Below are 18350 nucleotides of genomic sequence, written 5' to 3'. Positions count from 1 at the left end.
CCGTATATTATCTATATGAAAGGGGCAAATGTGTCGAGGACACTTACTCTGCCATGTTCATCAAACGGGCACTCACTCTGCCATGTAAATTAGAAACTCTAAATGAAGGGTTGAGTTTCTTTCTGCTGCAGTAGAAAGATGTTTTCCTCGTTTATCAGCAAACACAATTTTGGCTATGAGGATCACAATGGCGAATCAAACTATCGCCGTCCAAACGACTGACGTTCATTCTGGTAATCAATTAGCGACGGAAAATATTCAAATATGGTACTGATTGGCTCCAGAGTGAGGAGACTAGATATGGCCAGTGAACGTAATGAACAGGTATCGCTCATCTTCTCTCTTAGGCCTCCGAAACCAGAGGTCTTCATGGTGCTTTCTCTGTTTCTTTTTTTCTTTTTTTATGTTTACAGACTGAGTTTGACCACTAGCCCGATCGAAGGTCCCTTCAATGAGCTGCTCCTTTGAATTTCAATTTCATTAGTATTACCTAAACTTCAATATGGTAGCAGATCCGTAGTCCCCCAACGGAAGAATTGAGAAAATTATCGACTGGCTAATCATCTACTTTCAATGATCATGAGTATTCTTTTTCTTTATCAAGGGGATCTTTGCCTTTCTTCACCATTCTTCCGGTGAGAAGTATTCTATGTAGAAGAAGCTTTTCCTAACTCTCAGGTCCAGAACTGCTTTGCAACGTGGGTGGCCTAAAATATACCCATCAAATATCATTTTATATTTGCCACCTTTTTGCAGTCTAGGAGCATAATAGAGACAACTGTAGGCTATGCGTGGGTAATTGCCTCCACAGACCCCCAAAAAGCTTCTTAGTTTTATAGTGATATTTCTGAGCAACTTTCATCATTTACATATTTGGTGACGTTCAATATCCAAAACGGTATGCCTGGTGCCCTTTGGTTAGAATTTTCTTGCTCCGCCTTTGTCTCGAAGAATAGCAGTACTTATAGCAGTACTTATAGAAATTCAATACACTATTAACATGCCACGAGCTGACTAGCTACGCTACCCTGTTTGAGGCCATTTTTTTTCATTATAATTTATAACTTTTGTCCTTATAAAAGGCTTTTGTTTTCATCTTCTTACCTGTCGAAAAATTTTGAAGATTTTGGCTACCGATCGAGCGTGCTGAGGACAGGAGCATTGAATCCGTTTCGTGCAGACAGCAGTACGTGGCCAGATGATAAATGAAAAAAATAATTTAATGCAATGGGCACATATACCAAACGTAAAAATCTAAGAACTCCTTTGACATGAAAGCTTCTGAACAAAATAATTTTTTATTTAGTTCGTGATTGGAAGAAAAATGGTGCCAAAGTAAAGAACATAATGTTAGCAACACGGAGGAACTCATAAATGGAAATTAATGGAAACACGTTGAGATATTATCCTATTGCTTGTTAAAATGAATAAATGACAACAAGAAACATCAACAACTTTAATTACAGGTACAACTTTAACTGCACATACACTGGTATCCTGATCGAGGCTTCCACTATTGCTATTACCTCTATATGATACATAGGTTTCCTCCTTAACCATTCTAGACTCCTCTTTTTTACAAGCTGCAATTCCAGAGATTTTTCCTTTTTCTGTTTCAAGTTTCAATGTTCATCTACACTGCTTTCACGTGAATTTAGCAATAAACGATTATTTCGCATCATTTTGCAATTCAAATTGGTAATCTACACCTGGATTGCGATGGCATGTTTAGTGGCCTTTGGTGCTGCATCTTCATAAGAGCTGCTGCGTTAGAGATCTGGCATGGATGATCCTGGATCACTGCTCCCAGCGTTTCCATGGCCGCAGACCTTTGTGCCGATCCCTTCATTCAATTCCTGCATATTTTCGGAGCAAATTAATTGGCTAGCAACTGAAATATTGAAGTTGAATACGTCGTCTGCTTCGACTGGTTGGCGGCACAACGGACAGCTTAAATGCTTCTCAAGCCATGCATCTATGCAGCATACATGGAAAGCATGATTACATCTGGGCAGCACGTGAAGTGCATCCATGTCTTCAAACTTTGAGAGGCAAATGGAGCACTCAAGGCCTAACCTTGAGCGCCCATGCAATGAAAACGTGTACAAAGGAAGGGAAGCAATAACTTCCCGACCGATCCCCGCCGATCTCTCCGGCAGAGCATTCCGATCTTGGTTGCCGGAATTATTGGTTACGCCATGGTATCTGCAGCAAATCAACAAGCAGAGCGCAATGACAACTAAAATCCAGAGGATGAAGAAGGCAATGTCAGCCAGGAGGGAGCCGGGAAGCAAAAGCAAAGCAAACGAGAGAGGAAATTGTTATGAACTAATCTAAAGTCCTCCATCATCCGCATTTTTTAGGCATTTATATTATTCAAGCAAGTTCCAGCTTAGCATTGACCTGAATATATACCTGTAGATTTGGCTTGATAAGTTACTCTTTCTAGTGGTTCTCCTTACTTGGATTATGATTACTTAAAGGGAGAGAATGTACCAAAATATATGTCAACGAAGCACGAAGGCTGGAAATTGATTGTCTATGTCATTAAAGATAGTCAAGGGACATCAAGAACCAATACTAACTATTGTCAAACTTTCCCAAGATCATCGCTGACATAAGCCCTTTGAGATATACCAATAATCAATTCGATAATTCAAGAACATAGAAAATCAGAATCTGCGCAAACGATCAGGATTTTTAGAATAACTGACCAATCACGACGGTTAGAGTCGATCCACATAAGTCCATAACAAGCTTCCCCTCCTAGGAGCAAAACTCTCCATAGCCAGCAGTTGCCTACTTTCTTATGGCAGCTGAAAGACATACTTTACGAGTGTCAAATTCTTATAGTCTTAGTCAAACATTTCATCCAGTCCGGGTTAGTGCAATGGATAGGGGCTAATAGGAGGTCCGTCTTTATTTCAATTTCTCAGTGTACCAACTTCTTGTGCTACAAAATGAGAGATAAGTTAAAGCATAACAAGAGATGTCACATTGCTTTTTGTATTTTGAGGGGAATAGCAAAAAGTTGAGAAATTTGGTCCTCCTGTTACATGGTCATGGTATGGTAATGGTAAGATGAGGTCCACCCGTTACAAAGTATAGTAAGATGAAATACTTCTCCTACTCACCCAATTGAATCATGTAGTTCACATTGGAGAACATGCTTTGTATCTTGCAGATTGCAGGTTCAAGATATTGTAGAGACAAATGTTTGAGTCCCACCATAAGACTCAAACCCCCCATGTACTCCAAATAGGCCCAAATATTTAGTATGTTGAATAAAAGAAAGAGCAGATAGAAAGGTAGGCCTACTTGTTCTCCTTCGTATTTAGATGGGGCTTCGCGTTGAAGCGATAGAGGGTGAGGTGGTTCGTGCCTCAGGCTACATAGTGACATTACTTGGACGTAGGAACATAAAAGGGCGAGGTATATGTGTCCAATCACCCATCCGACTACGAGCTCATTTAGTCAGACTGAGAAAAGAAATTTGAATCAGGTTACTAGTCACACATGAATTCAGTTTGCAGTTTCATGACTCGACCTAAATCTAAACCCACGTCTGATATTAATGGACGCAGATCCCGCATAGGGATATGTCTGGTTCTATATAAATGCATAAACTTGGGATCTTAAGGTTTTAGGATATGAGTTCAGTTCTGAAAACTAGAATCTGAGTCCGAGTATGAATCTGAACCCCAATACATGAGACTTGATTAAATCCAATTCGAACAAAGGGTGCAGCTGAACGGGATATTTTGGAAATATGAGAAAAAAACTGCCATTCTGGCTGTTACTACAAGGCATGTGAGATGAGATCAAACAACAATTTTTTTTTTTTATACGCCGAAGAAAACTATTATCTTGCTCCTCAAGAGCGCGCAAACAAATCAAATCATAAATTGTTTAATTTATATGACTCCTGAAACGAATCATTCTGTTACCAACTCCTTTAAAAAAGAAAAAGTTCCATATACCATTCGGTTAACGGCCATGTCAAATTCCAACCCCTTCGTCATCTACATATGTCAAACAATCACAAGTCAGAAGTTCCACAGAAAATATCTTTATTTTCTTCACAACATGTCTTCATCTTCTCTATCGGATGTTTGGGAGTCCCCTTTGACACAATTCTTATTGAAGAGGCTTGCTTACTGCGCCTGAATGGTGATAACATGTTCAACTCTTTCAACCGATCTTGCACCATCTTCATCATCCTTCTTCTTGGAGCAACTATGCTCAGCATTTGGTGTCACTGGTGGATGATCACTAGTTATCTCGACCTCTCCATGAAGGGCCACTTTTGTGTTCGTTTCTTCCACAGAACCTTGCATATTGCTAGAACAAATTATGGTGGAAGACGATGCAAAGTTGGAGATGTCTTCTTCTTCGACCTTTTCGCGGCATAATGGGCAGCTCGATTGCTTCTCAAGCCATGCATCTATACAAGTTACATGGAAAGCATGCCTGCACTTGGGCAGAACATGAAGAACATCCATATCTGCAAATTTCGCAAGACAAATGGAGCAATCGAGGCCTAAGCTCGATCCCCTCAACAACGAGAAAGTGCATAAGGGCAGAGAAGCAATAAGTTTGTTGTCGACACCCGATGATCTCTCCGGCCGAGCAGCCGGATCTTGGCTGCTGTTTATTATACCATTCAATCTGCAACAGACCAGCAAGAAGAGGAAGATGACCGCCAAGGACCAGAGGACGTAGAAAGCAAGGTAAGCCAGGGGGAGATGTAATCCTCGTGCTCTGAGTTCGGTATCCCTTCATATCATTTTGTAGGTCCTTCTTATCCTAAAACCTGCAACCTTACCGTGGACTAGTTTGATGGTATGCAATGTTGATGGTTTTCTTCTCAGATTGTCTTTACTTGGTGGAGGGTGTATGGCCATTAATATGTCAATGACATATAGAAGACCAGAAAGATTTATATTTATGCCATGCAATAAATGATCAAGAAGGATGAAGAACCAGTAATTCTTGTCTAAACTTCCGAAGTTCATCCTGTCCACACACTCTTTGGGATAGAAAAAGCGATATTTAATGGTTAAGCTTCATTAATCCTTCCACACGGCTCAAGTCCAGGAGAGTACCCTTGTTAAAGATTGGTATGCTTCAATTCAGGAAAGAGTCCATGAGATGGCAATTAAGACTAATAACTGTGGAACTTGGTTGTGCGAAGAGCCGTAATCTTGATATCTAATGCATATCCTTTCCTCAGCTGTGCGTGAGGCCAAAAGAGGGCCTTGCAAGCCTACTTCCAGTTGCTCGTTGACGAGAAAGAAAACAAGAATGGAAGAATGAAAGAAGAAGCAGTGCACTAGAAGATATCCTCAATAAAAAAAAACAAGCAAATATAGACAACATTACCTCATAACAGTTGACACTACAGCAATGCCCACATTCTCTAACAATAGGTTTAGCTATAATATTATCCGACATATCAACATCACAGATAAACATTACACCTCTACACCATCTAATAATATGACCTTGCAGAAAAGATAAAAGTCATCTCTTTTATCTGCCAAAATATGCCTAACTTTAATCATTTGATCTGTGTATATCATCCAACACTAATGTCTCAGAACTTTTTTTTCAACCGGGGGTTGAAGCATGCCCCTCCTCCTCCAATGCCTCCTGAGTCTAGGTGCCTGAGATAGAGTCAGTGCACCTTCAACCTGATGCCGTGGGGTAGAGGGAGTAATACCCATGAGAATAGAACTGAAGACATACTTCGAAGTAAAGATACCCATGTTGGTTTTATCATTCCTTCCTCCCAGCTGAGAATAGCAGCACATTTAAAAGAAAAAAAAAAAAATCTTCATTAACGAAGAAGCAATCTCAATAACAAATCCAAACGATGCCTTGACCTACCAAAACGGGACTGAACAATTTTGTAGCAGGCCACATACCTTACAGCTGTGAACACCTGCAGGCATGTCTAGTTCTGCTTCAAAATTATCTCAGTGCATATTTGCTAGATCTCTTGGCATTTTTAATTGATTTTACTACCCCTTTATGGATTGCTGAATTGCGAAACATCCATAATTTCCAGATTCTTATGTTAAAGCAATCAGCATATCCGAAGTTCCTTGCAGGAAAACATTTTCTAACCCACCATTGAAACTACGCAGAAAAATCAACAAAATGAGTTCTTGAAATTCCAAACCAGGAAACCACTACTACAAATACCAATCGATATTTGAGCACTAAAAAAGATTGCATTGCTGGTCTTCAGTTGCCTTCCCACATAGAAACCAGGAAAAACCAAATCTTTGAGATACATCCTGAGTTGGAAGCTTATCCAAACTAGCTACATATATAAGCACACCAGCAGCTTTTAGGAATCCAAAGTTAGATCATTACAAAATCTTTTCTATTCCCTCACAGTATTCAATCATAGAGGGCAATATAGTTCCCAAATTTCTCCATATATACAAAGCACTTTTGAAATGTTTGTATATATAAGCAGCACATGTTTCCAAAGTAAGTTAATTCAGTTATAAAAATTAAGGCCCAATATGACAATCATTTGACTCAGCCCTTGCATCATTATTTGCAATACTGGATAAACTCACACTGGTGAAGCTGCCTGTGTTATTAAAATCAAAAATTTGAATTTCTGCCGATTTAGCAGTTGAACACGTTTATTTTTACTTTAATGGCTTGATTATCATAAAAAAAAATTTGGAAAATAAATTAAAAGGAAAGTCATAAAACATAACTAAAACTTTAAAAATATTTGAAAACATTAGAAGAAGAGTAGTATATATCACGGTTACCCTTGAATCTACTGGAGAATCGGGTTGATTAATTTGCAAACGACTCTCAGATTATATATATACACACACACACACCAGACCACTTGGGTAAGAGATAAAAACCAGACATCTTAGATTCTTATTAAAAAATATTTTAAACAAAATGTGAACCTTCTAATGTGTTCATAAACACTAATTTAATATAAACTGTGCTCTAGTTCAAGTCATTTATGTGAAAATAATTGATTTTATACTATCAAAATTTTGATGGTATAAGAGCCACTCATTTTACTATGAAAACAACATTATTTAAGTAATATACATGTTTCATCAAATCACTCTTATGATCATATCTATAAGGTTAGATTGTACAAAAAATATTTCAATAATTAATTTTAATAGGTATGATTTTAATTTGTCACTTGGTTTTTACCAACTTGCCTACTTATATCTATATATAGTTCAGACTTTAGACAACTTTTAGCATGAGCTAACTTGCTGATCAAACGATGACGTGAACTGAAGTCAGCCAACTTGATGAGATTAATTATGTGCTTCTTAGCGATTGGATAGGGATGATTCTCAATATGTAGCTGGTGGGTGGTGGGCCGATCGATAATCAATTAAGCTAACTAGGATCATCTTGTTTCTTGTTAGGCAACGACGGATTGCCCGATCCATCACATCTGTGCCCTTTTTTCTTTTATATATATATATATATTATATATATATATATATATATTCCACAAGCAACCACCAACTTTTATATATATATATATATATATATATATATATATATATATATATATATATATTCCACAAGCAACCACCAACTTAGCTTAGCGTGTTCAAATTAAGACTTTAAATGGTCATTTTAAAAGCATTTATTCAGAAGGCCGGCTTCGCTTGGCAGAATCTGGTGGGAGCCCACCTAACCTCGACCTGTCAATAAAAAATTAAAATAAAAAGAAAATATGAAATACCTTGTCTGGTTGCTTCCTCATACGCGTACCTAAATGGTTGGCTTAGCGATTCCGACTTCGACTTAAAAGGAGGTCATGAGTTCAATACTCGATGTGGAGGTAATTTAACCCGAATTTGAAGAGACAAATATGGCTTGTCAAATAGATAAGAAAGGTATATAAGTCCGAGTCTACTGTTCAGTTTGAACAGCTTTTAACAGTTTCTCTGCAAACTAAGGTCTATGTTGGGCACTTAGATGACTTTATGGGTTTGCCAAGGAACTCTAGTCAGCTAGCGCCATTAGTCGGTCTACTCCCACGAGTATAGGTCTGAGAGATCTTTTTCGAGTGGTGGATTGTAAACCTCTCGCTCATCCGAAATACAAGGTCGATTAAGTGGCCCAAACTTTTGACAAGCTCATCTAGGCGAAAATTTATGGACTACCCACCAGGTGGCAACTTGACCTCAGTTCAGGGCTTCTGCTAGAAAGAAATAAAAGAAAGTTTGTACAACCAAATGAAAGAGTTTATCACTTGCCCACAGAACACAACCAAAGCTTTCAGTGCCCCTCAGGCCCTACTCATAGCCAAGATTTTTCATAGAAGTTAGATATTAAAGAAGTATGACCGCAGAGCCGCCTTCAACAGATCTAGATCATGGAGAATTGATTTTTTTTCCTGTTTGTTTTAAGGGGATAATCAGTGAACCCCATGTTTCATTTATTTTCAATGCATATATATTGATGAACAAGGAATAAATGACCAGAGCGTGGAAAATATTAAATAACCCATTTTTGATGTTGCTAAAACCATGTTGAAAACCCTGTCTTATTACCAAAGTAACTGTTGTTTATATTCTTTTGACAATAAAATCTGATTTCCTTACAGTTTTAGCTTGAATCTTGATGATTGGTCAGAATTTATGCATGTTCCCAACAGAGGAATAACAGATGAAACAAATTTCGCAACAACTGAACCTTGGTCTTTTGGGCAACAAAAACCACATAAACTGAGACTAATTACAATCAAAGAATAGGCTGTCCTCACATCTTGAATTCTAGTGACAAGCAACACTGTACATAATATTTCTCAGTTTTTGGAGTATCTGAATGTTAGCAGTTCAATTTCAGAGTATGTCACCTTCAAATCTTCTCAAATTTTAGAGAGAGAGGGAGTCTGGCAAAAGAAACGAAAAGCATTCCGTGTTTTCAATCGTTGCTGCTTCGGCAGTCGTATTTACACCATGATTGGACCCTGCTTACTGCAGCTTTCTCTAGCAGCAAATCGCTGCTCTGCGATGGAGTTAATCATTTGGGAGTTCAAGAACGTAAGATCTAAGCCACCAACATCATTGTGCCTTGAGTACTTTTCATCCACTTCGTTAATCACAATCCTATGTTCACTGCTCTGCGATGATCTTCCACCACCATCTTCATCTTCTTTCTTCGCCGAACGGTTGCTCCCCATCTGGGGACCCGGCGCCGGCGACGGCGATGCCTGTTCGTTAATCTCAGCCGATTCATCACGGTCAGAAAACTCAATGCTGTTGCTAGAACCTACTAACACAGAAAGCGGCACGAACGACGAGATGTCGTCAGTTTCGACTCTTTGCCGGCAGAGCGGGCAGCTAGAATGCATCTCCAGCCATGCATCTACACAAGATATGTGGAAGCCATGGCGACACTTCGGAAGAAGGTGAAGTATATCGGTCTCTTCGAACTTCGAAAGGCATATCGCGCAAACGAGGCCCACCCTCGAGCTTCTCAAGGACGAGAACCGGAACAGGGGCAGCGACGCTATGATCCTCTTGTCGATTCCGGAGGACCTCGCCGGCATCCCGAAGCTCGGCAAGCGATCGGAAGCATCGGAATTCCTGTTTCGCCGAACGTATCTGCAGCAGACGACGTAAACAACAACGAAGATGAAGAAGAAGGAGAAGGACAAGATGATGTAGGAGGCAACCAGTGCTAAGGTGGGCTGCAAGTCCCCCATGATCTGCCGGCAAATGCGTCTCCCCTGTTCAGATCTCTGATACGTCAGAGCATTGTGAAAATAAAAAAGCAGAAGGAATCATTCGAATGAACAGTTCGTCTCCTCTTGTCAACCCCAGCCTCAAATATCTTAAAAAGTCTCTGATCTGACAGAGGTGAACCGGAAACACCATTACCCGCCGGAGTTTGAAGTTCTAAAACTCTCGGGCGACTCAACAATTACAACAGAGTCAAGGAATCATCCTGAAGGGCCCTCTCCTTAGGCGCTGCCATTATAAATATAAAAAGGAAAATTCAACGAACCAGGCATTGACTCAGCACGTTGAGTGCATCGAAGGGTATAATACCTTGTTGACATTTTCCTTTCTAATAGTTTATTGTTGTGACGAGTGTTTCTCTTAGAAAGGGAAGTTCGCAATCAATGTGGAACAAGAGAAATTTGAAAGACTAAAAGGAAAGAAAAAAGAAAGGAGAAAAATCCGGCCAAGAGCGTGGTTGGAGATTCAGTCTTTCGAGAGATGAAACCCTTGTCACAAATATTATCGTTATCTAAAAAATGTCGACGAGGTTTTTTTGGGTATTTTTCAGTTAATTTTTTTTTGAAAAAATCTCGATAATTTTTATAAATAAAAAAAACTAAAAATAATAAAAGACCTTAAATTAAAAAAAATAAAAATTTTAAAATCTTGAGTAAAAAATAGAAAAAAATTACGATAAGTTTGTGACTTTTCCATTTTTGACAAACATTTCAAAACCTTGCAATTGTTTATTGGTTTTTTCGTTTTACTTGATTTTCTCATAAATATTGTGAGATTTTAATCGCGACACTTATGACACTGATTCAAACTAAGCCCTGTGATTTTTGTTTTTTCTTGATAATGGCTGCAGAAATAGGGGAGAAGGAAGCACATTTCACATATTCTTGACAGCTTTGGCACTTGTTTAGTTCAAGGCATGGATGTTCTCTGTTGAAAGAACAACCTCAAACCTATTCTAAGTAGAAAACAGATCTGGGAGTTTGTGAGAGCGAAAGGGATAGAAGTAAAGTGGAGGAGCAGACTTTGGTCTTCAAAAAGCCTGCCTAGATAGAGCCTGTTGGTTTGCATTCATCTGCAGCTACGACAGCCATTAAACAGAGACAGGAGCGCAAAGAAGTGGGGTTTAAGCTTGCATCTAAATGCAGATTGATCACGACCATGTAACTTTTCACTTGTGGTTTTGCTGCACACATTTGGCAATTTGTGTTATTTTGGTTCAACTTCACTTACTTCGTCTCAACTGACTTTACTTTACTGCAGGTTGGGATTGGTGGTGGCGTAAGCTCCTAATTAGTAAAGAACTACGTCGATGCTGGCTTCAATGTTGTCATATGGAGAATCTGATGCTTTCGTAACTTGGCAGTGCGTAAAGGAATAGCTAAACACGTCAATCACACAAAGAGAGAAGTCTGTCATAATCTACTGTGAAATATTTCTTAAGCAGGAATGTTATGAATGTGAAAAGGACAACTATCAATCTCTGGATCAAAGCCAGCGTTCGAAATCATTTATGGAGCCATAATTTGTGCAGGGCTTCTGTGGGTAGGTGATTAATCCCATTAGTAAATGCAAGCTGGTAGCAGAACGTATAAGGACGACGACATGGAGATGAAAATTCCGAAAGAGCTTATGACAGACATTCTAGAGGGAGTGGTGCTGTGGAGATTCGATCTAAGATGCATGGATGGAAGCGATGGATTTGGCAAACAGGGCGCCATGCCGTTGCAAATACTTTGCACAGTTATGTTATGGTGGTTAATATTTGTAATGATCATTTTTGTTACGATGTAATCACCTTGCTTTGTGAGTAGGAGGTTTTCGAGGCAGTTGGTTTTTTTGTTTTTATTTTTGTTTTGTTTGTATATATCCTATTATTTTTATTTTTAAATTTTTATTTTTGTTTTATTTGTATTTATCCTATTATTTTTATTTTTTTCCGTTTTCATCTTAAGATGTAAGAAATTCTGCTGCCTTTATTTTTGGTGACAACCAAATGCCCATTTACCTCGAAAGGGAGTTGCCAACTTTCAAAGGTAATTTATATACAAAAAGAGGATATGCATCAAGTTGATGAGCAGTCTACAAGCTATGGCCAGATAAAGAACAAGTGTCGTATCTCAAAACACTTCTACTACAAAAAAAGAAATTGACCGCATTTATCATAAAAATTAGTTTGAACAAAGCATGAACATGTTAATGCAAAATATGGCTTAGTTCCATTTTTTTTGTAAAGGTATTAATTTAAAATTACAGCTTTACAAGCGCACTTAAATTTTTTTTATGAAAAAAGAAATATTTGGAATAGAAAAAATGATTGACGACTTAATGTATGTTTCCTATCAAATCCCTATTTAAAATTGTAACTATAAAATTATATTTCAAAAAGTGCTTTGATAATTCATTAATTTTAGAAAGTATGGTTTTATCTTTAATTTAAGTGGCTTTATATACTTATGCCTCTCTCTCTCTCTCGAAACATGCAGAGTTATATATATATATATATATATATATATATATATATATATATATGTTATGGGTCATTCTTTCATTAGAATACTGCACAGAATAACTTGATTTCTAACATCAAACTTTGGCAAAAATATATATGGGTCATTCGATTTTTTTTTGTATTGCCAAGAAAAAAAAAAACACTAACAAACTATGAAAATAGTCTGCTCGCATTAACATATTTCCTCTATTAGATCAACTAAAAAACCATGTTTACAGGGTTAGATCAATGAGATATATGTTAAAGTTAAAGTATTACTGACTGACACATAATTTAGCTTGCTCTACAGGATATATATATATATATATATATATATATATATATATTTGGAACATGTTACGATCCACGGAGAGGGAGGATTTGGATGTCTGCACGGCCCGTGCTGAATTTTGTTGATGGCGTAAACGCCACTTCAACGAGGATGCGTCTTCCCAACGCTCGACGGGCAGTTGGTTTTTCCACTTTCAGTACGTATGAAATGAACAAGTGGGGACAAGACATTCCAATTAATGAACGGCTCCTTCTGATTCCAGCAATCATTGAAGGGAGAGAGAGAGCCAGAGAAGAAGAAGAAGAAAAAGGAGGAGAATTCATTAAATAATTAAGAAAGCTGATGAAGCATCACCAAGAAATTATCAGGGGAATGGAAGCTGCACCAACCGGGACTCTTCTCTTCAAAATAATTTCCTAATAGCAAAAACCAATTTGAATTTTTCATATCACTTAGTTTTTGTTGTCGGATCGAATTTGAATTGTACACATTTTCTGAATCGCTGACCACCTGCTTAGTTGTATTAAATACTTTTCTATCATCCTTCCGCAATTATGAAATCACTTCAAGTAAATTTTGTATAGGTATATTGTAGGCGTCGCCAATTTGATAGGATATTTTTTTGGCCTCATATCATCTCAACTTAAATGTATATATATATATACACACACATTTGATCTTAAGTACTCTTGTATATAGTGATGTTAATTACTTAGATTTGAATTGGATGTACCTTTTTGCCATATCTGAATTACCAGATGTTCACATATTCAGATTCAAATACAAATGAAAAAAAGGTCTATGTTATGTTCGGACCTAAATTTTGATCAGTTCATAATCAGAATTCAGGTTTTATTTTCACATCTAAGTCCGAATATGACTTTTAAATGCACAATTAAATCTGCGTCCTATTGTAATATGTTAAGAACTGACTTCCAGAATGTACTGATATTTTATATGGGCGTTTATTTAAAACTGAATTTTAGTCATAACCTGAGCCCCAGTCTAATTGGGTATCTGTTTGAAACGAAATATGAAACTAAATCCAATCAGATTTGTTTTTTAAATCTTACAGATCCGATTCAATTTCTTAGTTGGATGTTAAATTTTAGTTGGCCACCAATTAGACGTGAATCAGATCATTCGGCCCAATTCCGGTAACAAATCCAACTGGACTTGTTTCTTGAAGTACTTTGTTTTGTTGGCACTTTGTTTACTAATTAGAATTTATTTCATAATAAAACTTGCTAATTCTCTTTTTCATCGGCATCATTATTCTAAATATCAAATCCTATGCTAATGTTACAATATGCCACCATCCATTGGATTTCAGATTTTGGAAATGATATCCGATCAAAATCAGATTGCTATTCAATTTTAAACAAATATCCCATCTTTGAACTCATCTTCAAATAGATACGTTTTGTCCAATATTCATGCGTTTTGAAAATGGGGTTTTAACGTATCATAATGTGGTTTCGATTCAGTTATGTATACTTATATTCACATATAAAAATAAAGTAAGATTTAAATTGTGAATTTAAAAATCATATTCAGATATAATAAAAGGTACATCAATTTCTAATCCATTGACACGCTAACCTCTCCCTCTTTAAATGTTGAAAAACATTTATTTTTGTGCGTAAAATGGTCGGAAAAAAATATAACCATTTGACAGATTAGGTGATCAAATTTTAACCTAATTAACCATTTGACAGTTGCCAACAAAACTAGTTGGATCTATTTGCAAGTTCAGAAACGTCAAGCCGGCTTCTGAGATTATAACAAAAAGTGGGTCCTTAATTATAAATGTTCACCATACCCTATTATAGATAACGGGAGACAGTCTAAAGCAGCAAGCGAGAAAAGAAAAAAAAAAGAGAAAAAGAACAGGCAACCGAATTTCAGGAAAGGAAAAGGGCTGAAACGAATTTTGTTTACCTGGACACGTTTATTAGAAGAAACTTCTGGCATATACAGGTTTTAATTTGGGCATTGGATGTGAATCCCTGGTTCGAAACCTATGGATGGCTAGTGCATAAGCGGATAGGTTCTACGTGTAAGTTGAAACACACGGAGATCTTACAATGCAGTTTTATTCCTTAAGGGCAAAGAGAATGAATTTAAGGACTTCGGCTTTTGCCGGAGCGATGGGATAACCCTCTCCCGAAACCTCTCTTTTTAATGGCAACATAGGACGTGCCATCATAGTATGCAAACAGTTCCAGTTCCTATTCAGGTCAGCTCCACCGTTTTCCGAATTCAATTTTAAAACTGAATTGAGACGATTGAATACCATCCGATCCAACCTTTATGCGTTTATATGGAACCAGACAGATCTTTATAGGATTTCAGTCTGATACTTGAGAAGCATATTTGTATGATTCATCATCCTGCATATTTCTAATGGAATTCTATCATATAAAACCAAAGGATGCACCACCATCTTTCTTTGTCACCGTCTTGTTGGTCTTTTATCTAGAGATGCAGACAAGAGTAGGAAAAGCCACAGATCGAAGGCCTAAATTCTCTCTCTCTCTCTCTCTCTCTCTTAAAAAAAAAAAGCGTTTTTATGTTGTTCATGAACTGAAAATAACTAAACAAACAAATACATAAACAAGGCCCATATTTAATTAAATGAGGATCTTTATAATGCATCATCAGAAACAACAAAACCAAGTTTACCTTTAGGACTATGTTTGGATGGATGAAAAAAAAAAACAGATTTTAATATATGAAAAGGAAAGAAAAAGAAAAAAAAAGAAAGAGGAAAAATTGATGGGGTGGGAAAAGAAAATTAAGGAAAGAGAAAAAAACTGTTAAACAAAGTCTTGTTTAGATAAAAAGAAAAGGAATACAAAAAATCATATTTGTTTAGCTGTGTTTCGACTATTCATGGAATGTGAAAAGCAGACCAATAATCATTGGTTTCTGAAAAAAAATTGAAGAAATTTCTTGGGAATACTACAAGATCAATTGGTTCTTTTTTCTTTGATAGATGGTCAGAACTTTATATGGTTTAAATTGTTGAAAAAACAACAAGATGTTTTTTCTTTTGTCCCTTCTAGGCGATCGAAAAAAGAAAGAAATGGTTGATATATTCAAGATAATTACATATTTACAAAATACCGTCTCAATTCATCCCAACCGATTCAATCACATCTTTGATAACTTCGACTTCTTTAAAGTTCTCTTCTATTCTAGCTCTCTTCTTTGTACGCTTTGATGGTGAACTTGAAGTAGGATAAACTTCTTCTTCTACTTTGTAGTGTAAGGTACTGCATAGTCCACCATCACTTCGTGCCGTATTACGACATTGTATATCATCTTTTAGGTAATATATGATTTGATTTCTAACCTTTTGTCTCTTCAAATGATAATCGAATTGATTGGCGCACATCTTTTCTCTACTGATACATTCAGCGAATGAAATAATAAACAATATGACCTAAAATTAGAACCCTTGGCTTGCTCTTGAGCTCTAAATTCTATTTGAAAATGTCATCCACGTTGTTAAAGCTCTCTTGTTGAGATGTCTCATGTCTTCTAAAACATTTAAAATAACATTATGCAATGAGAACTACCATTTATTACAATACATTTTTAAAAATAATTACATAGCACTAGTAGTTGGTAATCAAACAAAGCAAGTACATGAAACTATACAAACCAGCAACCAGTACAAGAAACAAAGCAACTAAGAAGGCTTACATATTCTTGAACAATCTGTACTAATCTAAAGTAAATTAATGGGAAAGGCGTAAGAAAATTGCAGAAATGTAGGGCAATTACTATATTCTCCACTATAAGCATGTCCTTCCAACATATTTCTCACCAACTGATCATATTTATTGGCACCTTCAGCTTCTAATCTGTGGATTCATATTATCCGGGATCAACTTGCATAGGTACCATTTCTTGTGCAAGCCAAACATGACAGCACCTATCTCAGGATTAGAAAGGTGAGTTGCAGTAGGTCTTAGTGTTGTTAGAAGAAGGATTAGATCTAAATCTTCTCTGGAAATGAGTGGGTTGGGTCAAAGCAAAAGGAAAAAAGGAGAAAGATTCGAGGGCTGCCAACACAACAATTTCAAGCAGAAAATTACCAAAGCAACTCATACTAGCGAATCCGTTTATAGAGAACATTTTTTCTCCAATGCAATTACACCAGAATACAGAGAACAGTTTGAAGCTAATGAAGGTTGTTTCGCACATTCATATGCCGTTTCATTTTTACAGAGAACAGAGATCAGTTTGAAACTAGATTGAGCACAGGTCACTTGAAGACATTATCTCACACCTATGAAGCATTCTAAGCACGTATTACCATTCATCTGCTAGTTTCAGAATCGGGATTGGGGTTCGTTTAGAGCATTTGTAATCATGTCACACTTAATGGAGATCACAAGAATCTACAATGAAGGAAACGAAGCCCTATTGCAGACGAACCCAATCGGGCCATCTCTGATTTGGGCAACCACCGGAGGCCCAAATGAAGCAGACGACCCCAACTGGGCCATTTCTGATTTGGGCGTCCTCCATTGGAGCAGAAAACGAACGGCCGTCCGTCGTGATTCTTCACCGGACGTCTGTCTGTTCCTCATCAAACCACACGAGAGAGAGAGAGAGAGAGAGAGAGAGAGGAACACCACACCTGATGAGGAAGAAGGCTCTGCTCAGACGCTCTGCAGTGCAACGAGAAGCCGTTGTGCTGAGAGGGGGAACAGTTGCTTTCTGTGATTTCTCACGATTTTCTCATGCACGCACTCGCAGACATGATGAGGGATTCCATATAAACATAACTTTCCCTTCCCTTCCCTTCCTCCCTATTCAAACAACTTTTTTTATCTTCCGCCCATTTCCTTCCTCACTTTCCCTCCATCCAAACGTCTTCATCAATTAATTTTCCTTTCTTTTTCTTCTCTTTCCCCTCTATGTTTTACTTGAATCCTCCACCTGCAACTCATTCTCATTAAGCATGACCACAATCATCCTTTTAGTCAAGTGAATTCTCATTTGTTGATTGGATTGGTCGTCCCACGTTACTGAATGAATTCCATGTTTCACACCTGAAGAGTTTGAATTCCTGGGGATCTATGTGTTGCCTGCGGAGAGGGCATATTGCATGACTCTCAAGCCAATTCTGTATCAGCTAACATGAAAACTGTGGCTACATTTAGGAAACAGAAGCAGCAATTTGGAGTCCTCAAATCTGTCAAGGCGAAACACGCATCAGACCAAACTCGACCAGTTAGGACCAGTGCTCATCCCCAATGGGGACTTGTCTGCTGTTATCATCTTGGTGAACGGAACTCTTTTTGGTTCTGCCATGTTACCGGAATTCTGTAAGCCAGACAACAATCTGAAGGACGAGAAATCTTGGGCGTCGACATTTGGCCAGCATATTGGGCAGCTCAAGTGGCTACCAAGCCACTTGTCTATGCACTGGACATGAAATGCGTGTCTGCGTTTGGGAAGCAGGTGAAGCAAGTCTTTGCCCTCAAATCTGCAAAAGCAAACTGCACATTCTGAGCCAGAAGTGCTCGAGCCATCTTGTGCCAAGAACACAATCAAAGGCGGGGAATTGGTGATGTCCTCGTGTTGAACTCCTGTAGTTCATAGGGGGGCAATAATGGAATGTAATACCTGAACATGATGAGCACCCATATTGCTGTTGTTTCCACGAATAGCAAGGTGGCAGCGCAAGTACAAGAAAAGGATTAGGACGAAGGAAAATGAGGACAATGAAATACAGTGCACTATAAGACATATTTGATCTCTTTCAGATATGTGGATCCTGCAT

The 18350-nt window shown here is 37.7% G+C and overlaps 2 protein-coding genes across 2 annotated transcripts; both read right to left on the bottom strand.

Annotated features, from left to right (window-relative positions):
• Positions 1 to 3906: 3906 nt before the first annotated feature.
• Positions 3907 to 5954, bottom strand: LOC116245946 (E3 ubiquitin-protein ligase ATL42-like). Its single transcript, XM_031617586.1, has 4 exons — positions 5928 to 5954; positions 5667 to 5795; positions 5383 to 5435; positions 3907 to 4776 (listed from the first exon to the last, which is right to left on the bottom strand). Exons 1-4 carry the CDS (start codon positions 5952 to 5954, stop codon positions 4155 to 4157), a joined length of 831 nt encoding a protein of 276 aa, XP_031473446.1. The 3' UTR covers positions 3907 to 4154.
• A 2786-nt stretch (positions 5955 to 8740) lies between these two features.
• LOC116247496 (putative RING-H2 finger protein ATL12) lies at positions 8741 to 9988 on the bottom strand. The gene has a single exon (XM_031619672.2). It carries the CDS (start codon positions 9728 to 9730, stop codon positions 8975 to 8977), a length of 756 nt encoding a protein of 251 aa, XP_031475532.1. The 5' UTR covers positions 9731 to 9988; the 3' UTR covers positions 8741 to 8974.
• Positions 9989 to 18350: the final 8362 nt, after the last annotated feature.

Source organism: Nymphaea colorata, chromosome 1, assembly GCF_008831285.2.
Source record: "Nymphaea colorata isolate Beijing-Zhang1983 chromosome 1, ASM883128v2, whole genome shotgun sequence".
Classification (NCBI taxonomy): Eukaryota; Viridiplantae; Streptophyta; class Magnoliopsida; order Nymphaeales; family Nymphaeaceae; genus Nymphaea; species Nymphaea colorata.
This window is presented reverse-complemented; position numbering and strand designations above follow the sequence as displayed.